Here is a 15,797-nt window from a genome sequence, read left to right on the forward strand (position 1 = left end):
GATCATCTGCCTGGAATTTTACTTTAATGTGTTACTTTTTTAGAAGTATTATATACTAATGTCACATTGCATGTCAATGGAAATCATTAAAATAATAAATGCAAAAAACAAACAGAAAGGTTTAAGGGAAGGTGGGAAGATCACATAAGGAAGATAGCTTTAAAAAAACTAAAAAAAAAAAAAAAGAATACTAAGTGCTCCTGATTAAGTTGAATGCTGAGGTTAATAAGACATGATTTAATTATTGTATTTCTTCTGTATCATACTGATTTCAATTAATTGAAGACAGAGGAAAAGATTCAGGTCTTAACTGGATTTTTCTTTCTTATTTAAATTTCATTAGGTTATTTTTTTTCCTTTGCTATCTAGTTGAAATAGACCAAATATACTAAACTAATGAAAGTACAGTGGAAAGAGACTTGTAGTCACAGTTCAAAATTGAGGACTCCCATTTACTGCTTATGTGACCTGGGGTAAGCTGTTTCACCTCTCTAGGCCTCAATTTCCTCTATAAAATGAAGAAGTTGGAGTAGATCAGGGGGAGCCAACAGGCCTCCTGAACCAGATTAAAATGTAATTGGGAAATATTTAACAAAAGAAATAAAAATATAACTAAACATGGATAAGGTTAATTTGTGGTTTTCCAAGTCAATATGCAGCCTGCAGAGATCCTCATGTAGAGTTTAGTGGCCTCTATTTCTTTTTTTTAATTTAATTTATCTTATTCTGAACTTAAGAAATAAAACAAACATTCCCATTTCTATTTGAGCTTGACATCACTAGACTAAGTGACATCTAAGTTCCCTTCCAGGTCTAGATCTTTGAGCCTATGATTTTTAATTTTTGTTTTTTTTTGTCACTTAAAAATTAAAAAAAAAAATAGAGCGTTTCCATATATGCAACAAAACACACAAAAAAGAAGATTCTATATGAAATCATTAATCTCCGAATCAAACTGTTTGCTTTTATGAGCCTGTGATATTGATGCACCATTCATGAACTATTATCAAAAGTAGGAAGCCTAAACTTCTATTGCAAAATGGATAGGGATAGGGACTGGACCTGTCATTCACTGGCACAGAGAACTCCCAGGTAAGGAAACTTCATTCGCCAAAACAGGTTAAGTACCTCTGTTGCACAATCTTAGAGAGTTGCCTAGCCCTAGAGTACTGAGAAGTTAAGCAACCTGCTCAGGGTCTCACAGCCAGTATGTGAGAGACAGATCTTGAATCCAGGCCTTCCTCGCTCCAAGGCCAGATCTCTCACCTCTGTGGATATTTGTATTGCTGTGTCTTAGTATAAGAAAATTTACGTGCTGCTGCTAATTCTATTCTAAAGCACACAAGCAAAGAATAATCTGTAGGGGACATGGGAAGTCAGAAGGCTTAAAATAGTGGGATAAGGAGTCATCCCTGTGGACTAAATGAGTTCTCAGGCTACTTTCTAGGCCACTGGTCCTACGTCTTTATGTAGCACAGAGCTACGTAAATTGGTTCTCTACATTTACAGTGGCATTTGGAGTCATTTTCACAGTGCACCATAGAAAGGATTCTCATTTCCTTCATAACAGATTGAGTGGCTGTAGGGAAGGAGATGTCCATGGTGCTTAGAAATCTCAGTCTTCCTTCATACTTGCCTTTGAAGGCATATGGGGTACACCTTTAGAGTCTTATTATCTTGCTCTGTTTCTTTTCCTTTTTGGGGGGGTCCAGACCTGTAATTCCATCACTATGGGTACCTCTACTATGGATACTCTCTCCATTAACACATACCTACAACTTATTTGTACATGATGGCCTCAGAGAGAAACAGAGATGCCTGGGGCCATGAGAAGTTAAATGTTTCTCTCTGGTCACACAGCTAGCTTATGCAAGGGTCAGCTTTCGAACCCAGGTCTTGCCTCCAAGGCAGGCTCATGGTTAGCAATAAAACTTACTGAACTGAAATAAATTCAGACACTGAGGATGAGTTTTCAGTAGGAATTATTATTCATCAGATACATCCGTAGAATTATTTACTTTCCTTCTTCCCCAAACTGTCTAGTATACCTAATTTAGCATTTCAATGGCATCATGCCACCAAGAAAGAGCCTGAGCATCACTTATTCTCCCCTCGTTCTCTTACAGACAGTTTCAAGAAAAATGCCAGGCTCGCCCACATTTCTTACAGCTTAATATATCTACGGAGACCTCACTCAAAGCTACTTCCGTTCTTTCCTAACTCTATATATCTACATTTTCTTATCAAACCTAAGAGAGCACAAGAATCTTCATGAGACCAGCAAACCCATGAAAGCCTAGCCAAAAAGGCAATAAAAAGTCAAATGTCTTATTTCTGTTTCTTGTTTCTTTAGTAACTAGGTAGATATGAGTTTGAATGACTATAAAAGTACCTTCTCTTTTAAGGCTCTTTCCCTCTTTATATACCACCCCCTTCTGTTAGTGGTTCAAGCTTTTGGGTGTCTGCCACATGTCTATATTTTATGTAAGGGGGGCAAGCTTTGTCTCAGAATAATAGTGACATTTATGTATCACTTTAAGATGCAAAAAGCATCTTAACCATCTTCCCTGAATCCCAGCTCTCCTTGCAACTTGAGAACTAATGCATAAATTCAGAATTCAACAGCCACAGACAAGAAGGTGGGGCGCGGGGGGAGGGAGGGAGGTGATACAGGTTAGGGTATACTGAAATAAACATGATACTCATCTGTGGATGAGCCCAGAGGGGGCCTTAAATTAGAAACCAGACACAAATGGCCATGTGGGTGGAATCCTGACTTGAGCTTACTGAATACCTCAATTGACTGCTGAATTTTAAGGAAGTGGGAAGGGAAGATTCTAAATGAATAAATTCCTCACTATAGCTGTTGCACACCTTGATAATGTAGCACGGGGGTATGGAGAGGCTATAAACAGTTTGCTTGTTTCCTTTACAGTAAGAGATTTTGGAGAATGGAAGTCATCTTAATCTGGATAACCTCCCCACTGAAAACCTGACTTCAGAGTTTTCTTTGTGTCTTCTATTTAGTTCTGTATTTTACTAATGCTATATGCAAAGTATTTCATGCACTAAAAAGCATTACATAATTGTAAGCACTCACTGTCATTATTAATATCCTTGCTTTATACATACACTCATAGTATTATGCCCCTTTGTGGTGGAAAAAAAAATGGGATTAGTTTAGCAGCATTGATCACTATCATTGGCCTAAATATTAAGTGAACCTTATTTTAAATTCTTAGAATTAGCCCCAGACTTAATCAGCTAATGAACTGTACTAACTCATTTAGAAAGCCTCCTTGGAAATAAAGACTATTATCTGTCATCAATGAAGCAGCTTTTAAGTAAACCAGGTACTTTTTTATGAAGAGAAAAAAAAAACAACAAAAACAGTTAGATTAATCTTTACCCCACAGTCTGTGAGGCATTTGAGTGCAGGGAGGCAGGCAGTTTCTACTAGGAACAGAAATCTCCTAGGCTTGGAATAAAGAATTTGGGCAAATGCCTTCTCCTCTATGAGCCTCGGTTTCCTCATCTGTAAAATGAAGATAACAATACTTGTACTGCCTAACTCACAGGGCTGTCCTGCAGCTTAAACAAGATAATATATATTAATCAGTATTAACACAAGGGTCGCAAACTATTTTAATAAAGGATGATATGCTCCAACCTTCTTCCTATCATTCTTCTCAAGACTGAAATAATAATGTGTATATAATAGACACTGAATGAACATTTTCTTATGGATTTTCCATCTATAATTTTCAAGACTCTCTGGTGTTTGTTTTTGTTTTGTTTGATTTTAAAAGCACTGAGAAGGGAAGGGAAAATAATGAATGTGATTTCATTTTTAAAAGTTCAGAGAATTTCAAAGAATAAGAAAGGTGAAGAGAAAGTTAGGCTAGGGCCTGACAACGTGTTAACAACATTGGTTCTACTTTATTTCTAATAGCACCTTAGTTATTTGTTAGGAGCAAGGGAGTAGAAATGATCAAATTCTAAGGCAATGTTAAGTAATGTGCATTTTTATATATATCTTAAAGCAATCAAATGGTTAAAATGTGAAACATAAACTTAGCCCACTAAAGAGTCAAGAAAATGCACATCTCTCCTTTCCTGGAAGAAATGGTACACTATGTGGGTGGAATATTGCATACACTGTCAGGCATCTCATCTGTTGGGTGGTTTTGCTGGATTGCTTTTTCTTCCTCTCCCTCTTTTTTATTTGTTACAATAGATGGCTTTTTGGGTAAGAGAGGGGAAAGGATATATTCAGTAATATCCCAATATCAGGAAAATCCCAAGTGATGTGAAAAAGAAAAGATAACATATATATTTATATGTGTTGTGTGTATGTATATAATATATATATATATATATATATAATTAAACCCTTTCATTTTATTGGCTACTTTATATTTGTGACAATATGGTATTCTTAGAGGAATCCTATCAATACCCTGGGTCAATTTGTACTTTAAAATATGAACTGCGAAATTATTGTGAAACGTGAAGCCTACCATTCCCATGGGATGCTCACACCCTCATGTGTCAAAGTGCTTTTAGCTTGTCCAAATTAAATTATTGGCCTGTAGACTTATATAACACATAAAACATTACTTTTTCTTGCAAGTATGAGCAGAGAGTCAGGAAGAAGTTTTGTGAGTGCCTGAACATTTCCTCGAGAGCAACATTGTGCCCAAAGCAAATCTGGCCATCTTTAAATGGAAGATGATATTAATAAAAAAAAAAATCCTTTTCAGAAGGACTTGCATAAAAGGAAGCTGACATATATAACTAAAAATGTAGTGTTACTATGAAAAAATAGAGAAATGTCAAAAATGCAAATACAAAAGCAAGTCAAATTTCTAGAGCATTTTTCAATATAAAATTTTAAAAACAAATTTCCGTAACGGTCCCTCTATTAGTCACACAAAATATAATATATGCTAGTTTTAATATGAAAGGAGAAATTCATAGAATCATTTAACCACTAAAATGTGAGGTAGCTATTTTTAAAAAGGAAATTTTCTAGCAACACTAAGGTTAAAATTTAAAAATTCAATACCTTTAAGATGAAAGCTTTTAATAATAGCAAAACTAAAAATTTAAAGTCAGGGGAAAAGGGAGATTGAACTAAGATCTCTATGGCTCCTTCCAGCTGTAACATTCCAGGATTCTATGATTCTATGAAAACACTGAAAAAACAAGATTAGTTTCCGTGTTATTTCTTCATTAAAAAATAAAATGAATATTCTTCATAGGTGGAAATTGGGATGACAAGAACCTTTTAGGATGTAAACCATTTTAGGATAGCATATTTGGGTTTTTCTTACCACATACCTCTGCTCTCGATAATTTCTTTCCATCGATGAGAAGAGGGAAAAAACAACAACGATAATTAGTTACGTATGTGTCTAGTTCAGGGAGGACACTACTCATAATTGTAGTGTTTTGGTACTCTTTGGAAGGTTTGTGTCAGCAGACTCTGAGTCGCAGGATTGTACAATTCATGATATATATACAATTTGGGAACATCGCTATGGGAATCTTGACACCCCCCCCACACAAAATGCATGAAGTATGTGACAGCGATGGTCTTTTTCCCCCCACAACCCTCACCCAAGCAAGCTGAACCACTCTCCGTCTCTGTTTCCTAAAGGGTAGAATGGGGATAATAATACCACCTTCTTCCCAGGGCTGTGAGGATCAAATGAGGTATCTGTGAAGCACCTTGCAAACCTTAAAGTGCTATATAAATGCTAGTTACTATTATTATTATCAACTATAATTACAATAATAATAACAATAATTTCCTTCTCTCTTTCACATGGTTTAAGAACCACTGGAACCTTCAGCTCTGCTTCAAATGGGCAGACTAGTAAAATAAATCTCTGGGTCAGTCTTGTACAAGGGATTGTGCTACTGTGATTTTCTGTGATAGGCAGTCATGAAGTTACAACTGTTGTTGTTATTGTTTGTCGTTAGCACATGGTATCTCGTAGACCTTTTCCTCTACTTTTGGGATTCTATAATTTCATAAACCTAATACCAGGCTCCCTTCCTTCCCCCAAATGATTTTGTTGTCAAATTAAAGAATTAGTCTTATACTATTTTACAAATGTCATTCTTGTATTTTAAGGATTTACAGGATCCAAAGATATTCTGTGGTGAAATACTGAACTTGGGAGACGAAGGTGCTCTCAACAGACATCAGACTTGAGAAAGGTCATCTTCCCAAAGGCCTCCTGGGATGTGTACTTTACTGTAAAAATACTATAATATGATTTTGCCATCACTTTTTATGACCTGTGGCCATGATGGCATTCACATGAAAGGGGGGCTTTTTGAGAAGCATTTTGATATGACTCTTCTATTTCTTTAAAATGTATTGTCAACTTTCCACATTGTTAATAACCTAAGGTCAACACAGGAGAAAAGAAGCCCAAACAATAGGCTTGGATGATATTTTTTCCGAGGCAGGGATCCACCACCAGTTTTGTAACACGAGAGTTCCCAGCTATCTTAGGGAGGGTTACAAAATTCTCAAAAGAAAATATATGTATATGTACAGATATATATAGATATAGATATAGATATACACACACACACACACATATATATAATTGTCCCATTGTGGTTAATATATATATATATATCTATATATATATATCTATAACATTGACCTATTGTGGTTACTAGAGGTGTGTGTGCATACACACACACACACACACACACACACACACACACACACACATATATGAAATTGGCCCACTGTGGTTACTGGAGGTATATACACACACACACACACACACACACACATATATATGAAATTGGCCTACTGTGGTTACTAGAGGTACATATATATAAATATATATATATATACACACACATACATACATATTATATATATATAATATATATAATTGGCCCATTGTGGTTACCATATATATATAATTGGCCCACTGTGGTTAATACACACACACACACACACACACACACACACACATATATATATATACATACATATATATAATTGGTCCATTGTGGTTTGTATGTGTATGTATGTATATATGTATGTATGTATATGTGTGTGTGTGTGTATACACACATATATGATATATATATATATATGATTGGCCCATTGTGGTTACTAGAGGGTGTTTTGCATTTGATTTGTGTGCTTCTTTGAGAGTGAACAAAGGTAAAGCTAAGGTGTCCTAATGATATTGCAGAGCTCGTTTGTAATCCTTTGGATGTTTCAGCTTCTTCTATGAGGGCCTGAAAGGACTCCAAGGATGAGGTGAGGTCCTGAGGGATCTGACCATGGAGTGGTGATAGTCTCCTCCCCCCACAACCCTCACCCAAGCAAGCTGACCCAGCGCTCCAGGGCCAAAGTCAATGTCAGGACAAAGTTTGGGCTTCAGAGAAAAGGGATACGTGACCCTTTGTGGTCAAAAGTGCAGTAAATGAATATGGGTCATTCTTTTAGAAAGTCTTGGTTTGACACATTGTGATAAGTGCATTGATCTGAATGAAGGTCTGGATCAAAATTCACTTTATTCAGATTCTTGATTTTTTCCCATGGTAGAATGTAAGCTTCTTGAGGGCAGGGATTGGTTCACTTCTGTTCTGGTATCCCCTACTCCTAGTACCATCGTATAGCACATAGTAAACAGGGAAGGGAAAAGGAGAGGAATCTGCATTTCTATAGTACCTACAATGTGCCAGGCACTATTAAACCCTCTACAAATATTATCTCAGATGATCCACACAACAACCCCAGGAGGTAGGTGCTGTTATTACCCACATTTTACAGTAGAGGAGACTGCCGAGGGTCACACAGCTCATAAGTGTCTGAGGCTGGATTTGAACTCAGGTCTTCTTGACTCCAGGCCTGGCGCTCTATTCACTGCACCACCTAGGTGCCTAATAAATGCTTCTTTATTGATCGATTGACTGACTGATCCTGTGCTCAGTAGTCCTCTGTGTCCTGGATATCTTTGCCCTTAAACTTGAGCTTCTAGAAGCAATTGAACAGCAAGAGTAGGACAGGTTTTATTCTTGTTGTGTTTGTCTTGTTTTTTTAAGGCTGGGTCCCCCTATTCCACCCCAGTCAGAAGGGCATCAGTCGCTGTCCAGCTGACTCTACTGCTGATCAGCAGGAAGCTTTGACCTTCTTGGATTCTAGCCTGGGCAGTTTTCCCCCTCTGTGGGCAGCCATGTTCTCCCCTCCTTCTTCCTAGGGGCTACCACATTGGTTCCAGACTTAGTGTGGACACTGGATTGACTCTGGGTCTACTCTAGCTCAAAACTCCCAATCCCAAGTGATCCACCACCCCCTGGCAGCACAGATTGTAGGTGTGTGCCACCCAACATGTCTGGCTTGGGACAGCCTTTAAAGGGGAAGCATGTCCCTAGCCTCTGTTTAGCACTTTGATAATATTAGCTAACTAGTGCTGAAAAACTTATTAATGGGGCAAGAGCAGGAAGAAGGTTCCCAAGCTCATATGTAATAATCCATGTATAATATTGATATTAATAATTAATAAAAATTAAATAATAACCATCTATAATATCCAGAGTATCTAGGGAAAACTGTATACTTGTGGAAAGTGAGGGAGATAGAAAACCCTGATAGAGAGAGTCACTTAGTAGCCTTGGTGGGAATGGCTCATACCAGCAGAGGGTGACTTATATAGCACCTAGGAATAAGAAGGATAACTGGCAAAAGGTCTTGTCAGGAACTGACTTTGGAAATCTAAGGAGGAAGTAGGGAAATGGGGATGTGCAACACTGGACCCTCGCTGATATTTGATATAACACCTATTTTCTGTCAGTAAAAGAAAGGACCTGAGTTCAAATCCTAACTCAAATATTTACTCCCCCCCCCCCAATTTGAATGAATAATTTTACCTCCCTGGGCATGTTTATTTCCTCATATAAAAATAAAGAGGCTGGACTAGATCATTGGTGTCAAACTCAAAATGGAAACTGTGGGCTACATGTTGACCTAGAATACTACAAATTAACATTATCTATGTTGTATTGTATTTTTATTTATTTTGTTAAACATTTCCCATGGGCTCTTGGATGTGAGTTTGACACCTCTGGACTTTGAAGGGTCTTTCTAGTTCTAGAGCTTATGAATACTGAGCCATCTTTGGTGTTCTAAGAGAAACAAGTTGGGTAAGTAACAAATTTATCCCATAGGCACATTCCCTGGAATTCTAGGCATAGGCCTAAAGCAAGAGAAACATGACATTTTACAGTCATCTCTGCCACAAAGTTTACGTTAATTTTCATTCACTCTGCATTCACTCTTATTTTTTAAAAATTCCATAGAAACCCTTTTAAGTGCAAAGAACATGTCACAAAATTAAACAAATAATATCACATCTCCAACCAGGTTGGGAATGACTAGCCATATTCACTTACTTAATGGTATTAAACTTAAAATTTTGAGTTCATTTAAAGCTGTATTCTCTAAAGCATAGCACAGCATTAACAAAACCAAGAAATGTCACTTACTTGTAACCCCATGCAGCTATTCCTAATATGAGAGCCAGCACCAAAATGGTGCCAGTAATTATCCCTATTATGATATTTGTGCCAGCAACACCTGTAAAAAAAAATACAGTGAAGGTTATTCAATGTAATTTAAATATCTTAACTAGGAAGGAAGACTTCTGTCTTCCAAATGTTATTCTGAATAATTCCCAATGCACAAATATAGAGAAGACGCTAAGTCAGGGGTGGGGAACTTGCAGGCTTGAGGCCACATGTGGCCTTCTAAATCCCTGGGTGCAGCCTTTTGACTGAGTCCAGGTTTTATAGAACAAATCCTTTTATTCAGGACTTTTTTTCTGTGAAGTTTTGATTTAGTTAAGGGGCCACACTTGAGGATCTAGAGGGCCACATGTGGCCTCTGGGTCACAGGTTCCCCACCTCTAGTCTAGGTCTTGCATTGTGAATTATCCATCACAGTTCATTGTTATATATGGAGAAAGAATAAATCTAAGTGAGGAAACTGAGTTTTTTAATTTCTTGTGGATATTATATAACCAATGATATTATAATCAGCCAGAATCTACCTGGCTTTGAATCTTTTCTCTGATACCTATGTCACTTTGGAGAAATCTCTTAATCCCTCTGTACCTTGTTTTCCTCATCTGTGAAATATGAAGGTTGGATTAAATGAGCTAATTAAGGCTCCTTTCAGTTGTAAATCTTTGATCCTCTGTGTCAACCTTTGAAACACCTTTTCTTCGTTAATCCACATGAAAGAGCTCATGAAAAAATTGTTATTGTTGTTATTGTTCTCCTTCATTCTCAAAGAGGACCAATGATGTCAGGAGGGCGATGTCTTGACTTGCAAGTGAACTGGATTTAAGTGAGGCAGGGCTGTGCAAAGTCATCACCCTCACTCTCTCCTCCGGAGTCATGGAAGTCCACTGGCAAGACACAGGTCAAAACAACTAGCAATGTCCTGGATGCAGTGGACTTTTTAAGCTAAGGTCTTTCCCAGGTCACAGCTTGTCTGAGCATTGGCTCATTGGCCTATTCAATAATTAAAGGCTAGGTAAGAAATGAGGGAAAAGATGGCCTGGTTTGCTTTCACAAAAGAATCAGTCTGGGAGGGGAGGACCAAACATGGTCTTAGATATGGTCTAAGCTACTCCCTCACTCGCTGCTTGGTGGGACAGGACTAGCTGTACAGAGGGAGGTTGAAAAAAGAAATTCAGATTCTATGTGCCTAATGCCAATGTAGCAACTGCCTAAGCAAAGAGAGCTATTTGAAATCAAAACCAGGAAGAACGTTCCCTTTTCTAGTAATAATAAGCAGCATTTATGTCATACTTGAAGGTTTGCAAAGCATTTTACATCCCTTACCTCCTGTAAGCATCACAATAATCAAGCAAGATGGGTACTTCAGGTATCATTACCCCCATTTTACAGATGAGGAAACTGAGTCAGATGTAGGCTTTGAACCCATATCTCTCTCAACAAGTCCAGTCCTTTCCCCAATACACTGTATTGCTCTTTCTCTAAACTCTGAGCACATTTACCATCTTGCCTATTTATTTTTGTACCTAATTATAGATAATCTTAGATTGCTGCCTCTTAGAAACTGTAAATCTTTTCAGTGACAGTGACAGTCTAAGTGCAGGCTTGGGGGCAGAAACTACCCTTGTTAGATACATCCCACAGTACTTAGCAAAGTGCTCAGTACATGATAGGTAATCATAGAATTATACTGGGAAAGAGCGCTGGAGAAGAGGCCTGGTTTCTAGCCCTCGTTCTGCCACTTAATAGCTTTGTGACCTGGCATAAAACACTTCTCTCTGGGCCTCAGTTTAATAACTTCCAGGTTTCCTTATAGCACTATAATCTATTTAATTCTATAAACTTCAGTTGTTGAATTTTACTGTGGGTTCCATAATTCTGCTGTAAATAGCCTATGTTTTCATCCTGTGGCTTAGATACCCATAAACTATGAGTCTTAACCTGAGGGAGTAAGGATTGTATATGTATCCACAGGGCTTCACACATGGTAGGCACTCAAGGATTGCCTGTTGGTTTATTTATTTTGGTTTATTGGTTGAAAGAGAGGCTGTGCGGGGGATTAGAAGGTTCATGACTTTTCTCATTATTTGGAAGGCAAACAACTTTTTTGGTCCCTTGGGCATCATTTCCTACAGTGAAGTAGTCATGTACTAAAAGGCACCAACACATTTGGGAAGGGTCCATTCACTGTCAAGGAGGGTCTACAGGGTTTTGAATAATGTGAGCATTGCTTAGCTTCATTTAACTTCCTTCTCTTTCTTAACAGCCTAATATTAAGCCTTCTTCTGCTCCTCCTCAAACCCTATTCATGTCACAGTCAACAAGCATTTATACATAAAGCACCTACTATGTACCAGTCCCTGTACTAAGCTCATTTCCTCACAATCCGTCTTAGGTGAGATAGGAAAGCTATAAAATAAATGTTACAGTTCTTGTTAGAGAATCTAGGGGTGGATATGACACTTCCCCCCAAATATTCACAAAAATATTGTTTATTTTGGTGTATTGATCATTACTCTTTCACTTACTTTTTTCTATATTATCCTATGAGCTCTTTGAGAGCATGAACTGTTTTTTTTTCACCTTTTTTTTGTAACTCCAATGCTTGGCACATAGTAGGTACTTAATAAATGCTAGATAATTGACTGATTCTTCCAATAAAAGCCCTTCCTGGTAACAAATGTATATTTAGAAAGGATCAACAATAAAATATTTTTTAAAATTCACAGAAAGAAAAACCAAAAAGGACTGCAGAAATGGATACAGAGTAATTTTGTTAGTATCTTGTTAAACTTCTACACATATATGCTAGGTGGTTTGGTGGATAGAGTGCTGAGCCTAGAATCAGGAAGACTCATCTTCCCCAGTTCAAATCTAGCCTAGACACTTATTAGCTGTGTGACTCTGGACAAATCACTTAACCCTATTTGCCTCAGTTTCCTCATCTATAAAAAGAGCTGGAGAAGGAAATGGCAAACCACTCCAGTATCTTTGCCAAGAAAACCCCAAATGGGATCACAAACAGTTGGATATGACCCAAAAATGACTGAGCAACAAAAATACATGTGTGTGTGCATGTATACAGAAGTCCACATGTTCATAGGCTTTTTTCTTATTTTTTACATTTGAAAATATTTTGTTTATTGATGATTTTTAAATACTCAAAAATTTTAAATCAATCATGAACCTTCCATTTAAATTTGATGGTTGGAGAATATTAAGTTATTACAAAAAAGATTTATTTATCATAAAGAAATTTCAGGAGAGATGACTGATCCAAATTAATGACATTCTCATATCATTCAATGTTTGAACATTTCATTTTAAGAGCCAGGATTATCCCAAGTTAGTCTTATAGAAAAAAATTAATTCAATAAACCCTGAAAACGAGTTATCATTTGAGGACGGTTAATAGTTTTGCCAGGTATACCTCAGTTATATACAAATTGAAGTCACTATAAAAATAATAATTTAGTTGACAATGTTGAGGCAATATTTTTGTTCTCCTTCTTGAGGACTATAATTCACTGAGACTAAAGTATGTACTTACCATTGCCAGGCCCAGATAGATCAGATTTTGAGCCATCACTGTATGGTAAATAAGTATTACAGTCTGCACCTATCCAATGCTTGTTACAGACACATTTTATTTCATTACTGCAAACCTGAAAACCAAAATGTGAATTGAGAATAAAAATTATACATAAATAGATGATAATGCAATGTTATGAACAACAAAAGTTAACAATGATTATGCTCATTTTCCTTATGATATCTTTTCCTGATCCTTCATTTCATTCATTGTATCTCTAAAAAGTCTTCTCTCATTCCTCGATTGCAAGTCATTCTCACATCAACTTACAGAAAACAATGGGGCATAAAAAAAGCACAATGATTACCCCTAGAAGAAATGAAGCAAAATTATGAAATGACAATCTTGCTTTCAGCTACAGTACAAGAGGAAGAGAATGAGGAAATCTACATGGAAATTCAGACAGTTCTATAGTATCCATGTAAATCTTCCATTAACCCATAGAGGACGGTCCTTGAAAGGATAAGGAAGTCTTGGGTTCTAGACTCAGGAGAGCTAAGATATGGCCAGACAATCAATGTAGAAAGAAGACAGGTCTACTCAGGCTGGCGCTATAGATTATTGGGTGGGGAGGGAAGGTCACGCTTGTGGCTCACACATGTATCTGAAGGTTTCTGGCACAAGAGCAAAACTCAACCTTTTCTCTTCAATCCTAACACTAGATAGAAACAAGTAAAATAGAAAGAGAACTGACTGTGGAAGCAGAGGACCTGAATTCGAATCCTCCCTGATGACAAGTTGTGTGAGTTGAAGAAAGTCACTAATCTATGAAATGAAGAGGTTGGACCAGATGTTCCTTTTAGCTCTAAATCTATGATCAAGTAAAGCCTCTATCGCTTCCCTCTTCCGCATCCAAGAGACAAGAGAACCAAGAACACACAAAGCATCTGAAAATAAAATTAATATTTACCATACCATCAATATCTAAGGAACCCCAAATGGAAAATTTAGAATTTAAAAGGAAACAAACCCATCTCATTTATCCACCCAGAGTAGGCAGAATCCCTCCCTAAGGTTTCAGCACACCACACCTGTGCACTGAGTAGGGAGTAGTGAAATAAGAGATCTGGATGGATAAGTTTTAATTTGTTGTTGTTCAATCATTTCAGTTATGTCTGACTGTTTGTGACCCCATTTGGGGTTCTATTGGCAAAGATACTGGAGTGGTTTGCCATTTCTTTCTCTAGTTTGTTTTACAGATGAGGAAATTGAGGTAAACAGGGTTAAGTGACTTGCCCAGGGTCATATAGCTAGTAGGTGTTTGAAGCTGGGTTTGAATTCAGGTCTTCCTGATTCCAGCCCCAGTGCTTTATCCACTGTACCACCTCACTAAAGTTTTAATATTTTGATGCAAACCGCCAACACTTCCCACTCACCCAGATTTAAGCTTAAGCATCAACTCTGTCTCAACCCAAATTATAAAGTAGTTGGGGAGTACCTATGGCTTTAGATCACCTGTGTCCTTCATTAACATGGATAACTATCTTGGAATCAGGACAGAATAGACCTGAACAATTCTTACTCTCTCTTCCATCTCCTCACCTTCTTAATGTTATTTTCCCCCAAAGAGCTCTGTAGGAAAGATGGGAAGAAGGGCAGCTAGGTGACGTAGTAGATAGAGCACCAGTCCTGAAGACAGGAAGACCTAAGTTCAAATCCAGCCTCAGACCAAACACTTGACACTTACTAGCTGTGTGACCCCAGGCAAGTCACTTAACCCCAATTGCCTCTAAAAAAAAAAAGGAAAGATGGGAAGACATGGAGCTCTGCTCTCATAGGGGTGAATCAGCGAGGCCTTTTCCCGTGCTGGTGGCTCATAGTAACTGTGAGAGTTACAGCTAATTTCTGGTACTCTCCTTTGGAAGGGGCAATGGTTCCCAAGACAATAAATCACTAAGACACTTCTCTGCGCATCTCTCATAAACACACATAGAAATGTATGAAACTGGAATAAATATGTAGTTTGCTTATTCCAGAACAATTATCCAGGAAACTATAATGATTAATTGATCAAGCAAAAACCCATCTTCACTGCACCTGAATCTCAGTTACATGGCTGTAAGAATAAAAATGAACCTTATCAAAGGCTTCCTTCCTTTCTATTCATTATTAAAAAATATTTGCCCAAACCGTTATGTGCTTATCTTTTTCAATCCCATTTTAGTTTGTGAAATTTTACATCTCCTACTTCATTTAAAAAAGAAAAAAATCCAAAGTTAAAGCAAATCAGATTTCATTAACATAAATGAGAGAGGAGAATCAGAAATTATAATTAGATACAATGATTTTAACTTCTTTTCCCTTCTCATTTCAAGCAACAGTAGTAGTTATAGTTGTTGCTTTTCAGTCATGTCCAGCTCTTCATGACCTCACTTGGGGTTTTCTTGGCAAAGATGCTGGAATGGTTTGCCATTTCCTTCTCCTGCTCATTTTACAGATGAGGAAACTGAGGCAAACAGGGTAAAGGGACTTGCCCAAGGTCACATAGATAGTAAGTGCCTGAGACCAGATTTGAACTCAGGAAGATGAGTCTTCCTGACTCCAGGCCTGGCACTCTCTCCATCAAACCACCTAGCTGCCCAATAGTTATGGTAGAAGGACACAATGTGGATTTCATATTCATATGCTACTTAGTAAT

General features: G+C 37.5%; 1 protein-coding gene across 7 annotated transcripts in view; it reads right to left on the reverse strand.

Moving 5' to 3' along the window:
* Nucleotides 1-15,797, reverse strand: part of ADAM22 (ADAM metallopeptidase domain 22) — a 259,774-nt gene that overhangs the window by 31,172 nt on the left and 212,805 nt on the right. For 6 of the 7 annotated variants that reach the window (XM_027847941.1, XM_027847938.1, XM_027847937.1 and 3 more), the window contains exons 24-26: nt 13,118-13,232; nt 9,532-9,622; nt 5,344-5,361 (exon numbers count right to left, since the gene is read on the reverse strand). In XM_027847941.1, coding sequence (XP_027703742.1) covers nt 5,344-5,361; nt 9,532-9,622; nt 13,118-13,232 — 224 coding nt within the window. The remainder of the gene's footprint in view (nt 1-5,343; nt 5,362-9,531; nt 9,623-13,117; nt 13,233-15,797) is intronic. The other variant, XM_027847939.1, reaches the window with a different exon arrangement.

Source organism: Vombatus ursinus, unplaced genomic scaffold (genome assembly GCF_900497805.2).
Source record: "Vombatus ursinus unplaced genomic scaffold, bare-nosed wombat genome assembly UNPS02005459.1, whole genome shotgun sequence".
NCBI lineage: Eukaryota > Metazoa > Chordata > Mammalia > Diprotodontia > Vombatidae > Vombatus > Vombatus ursinus.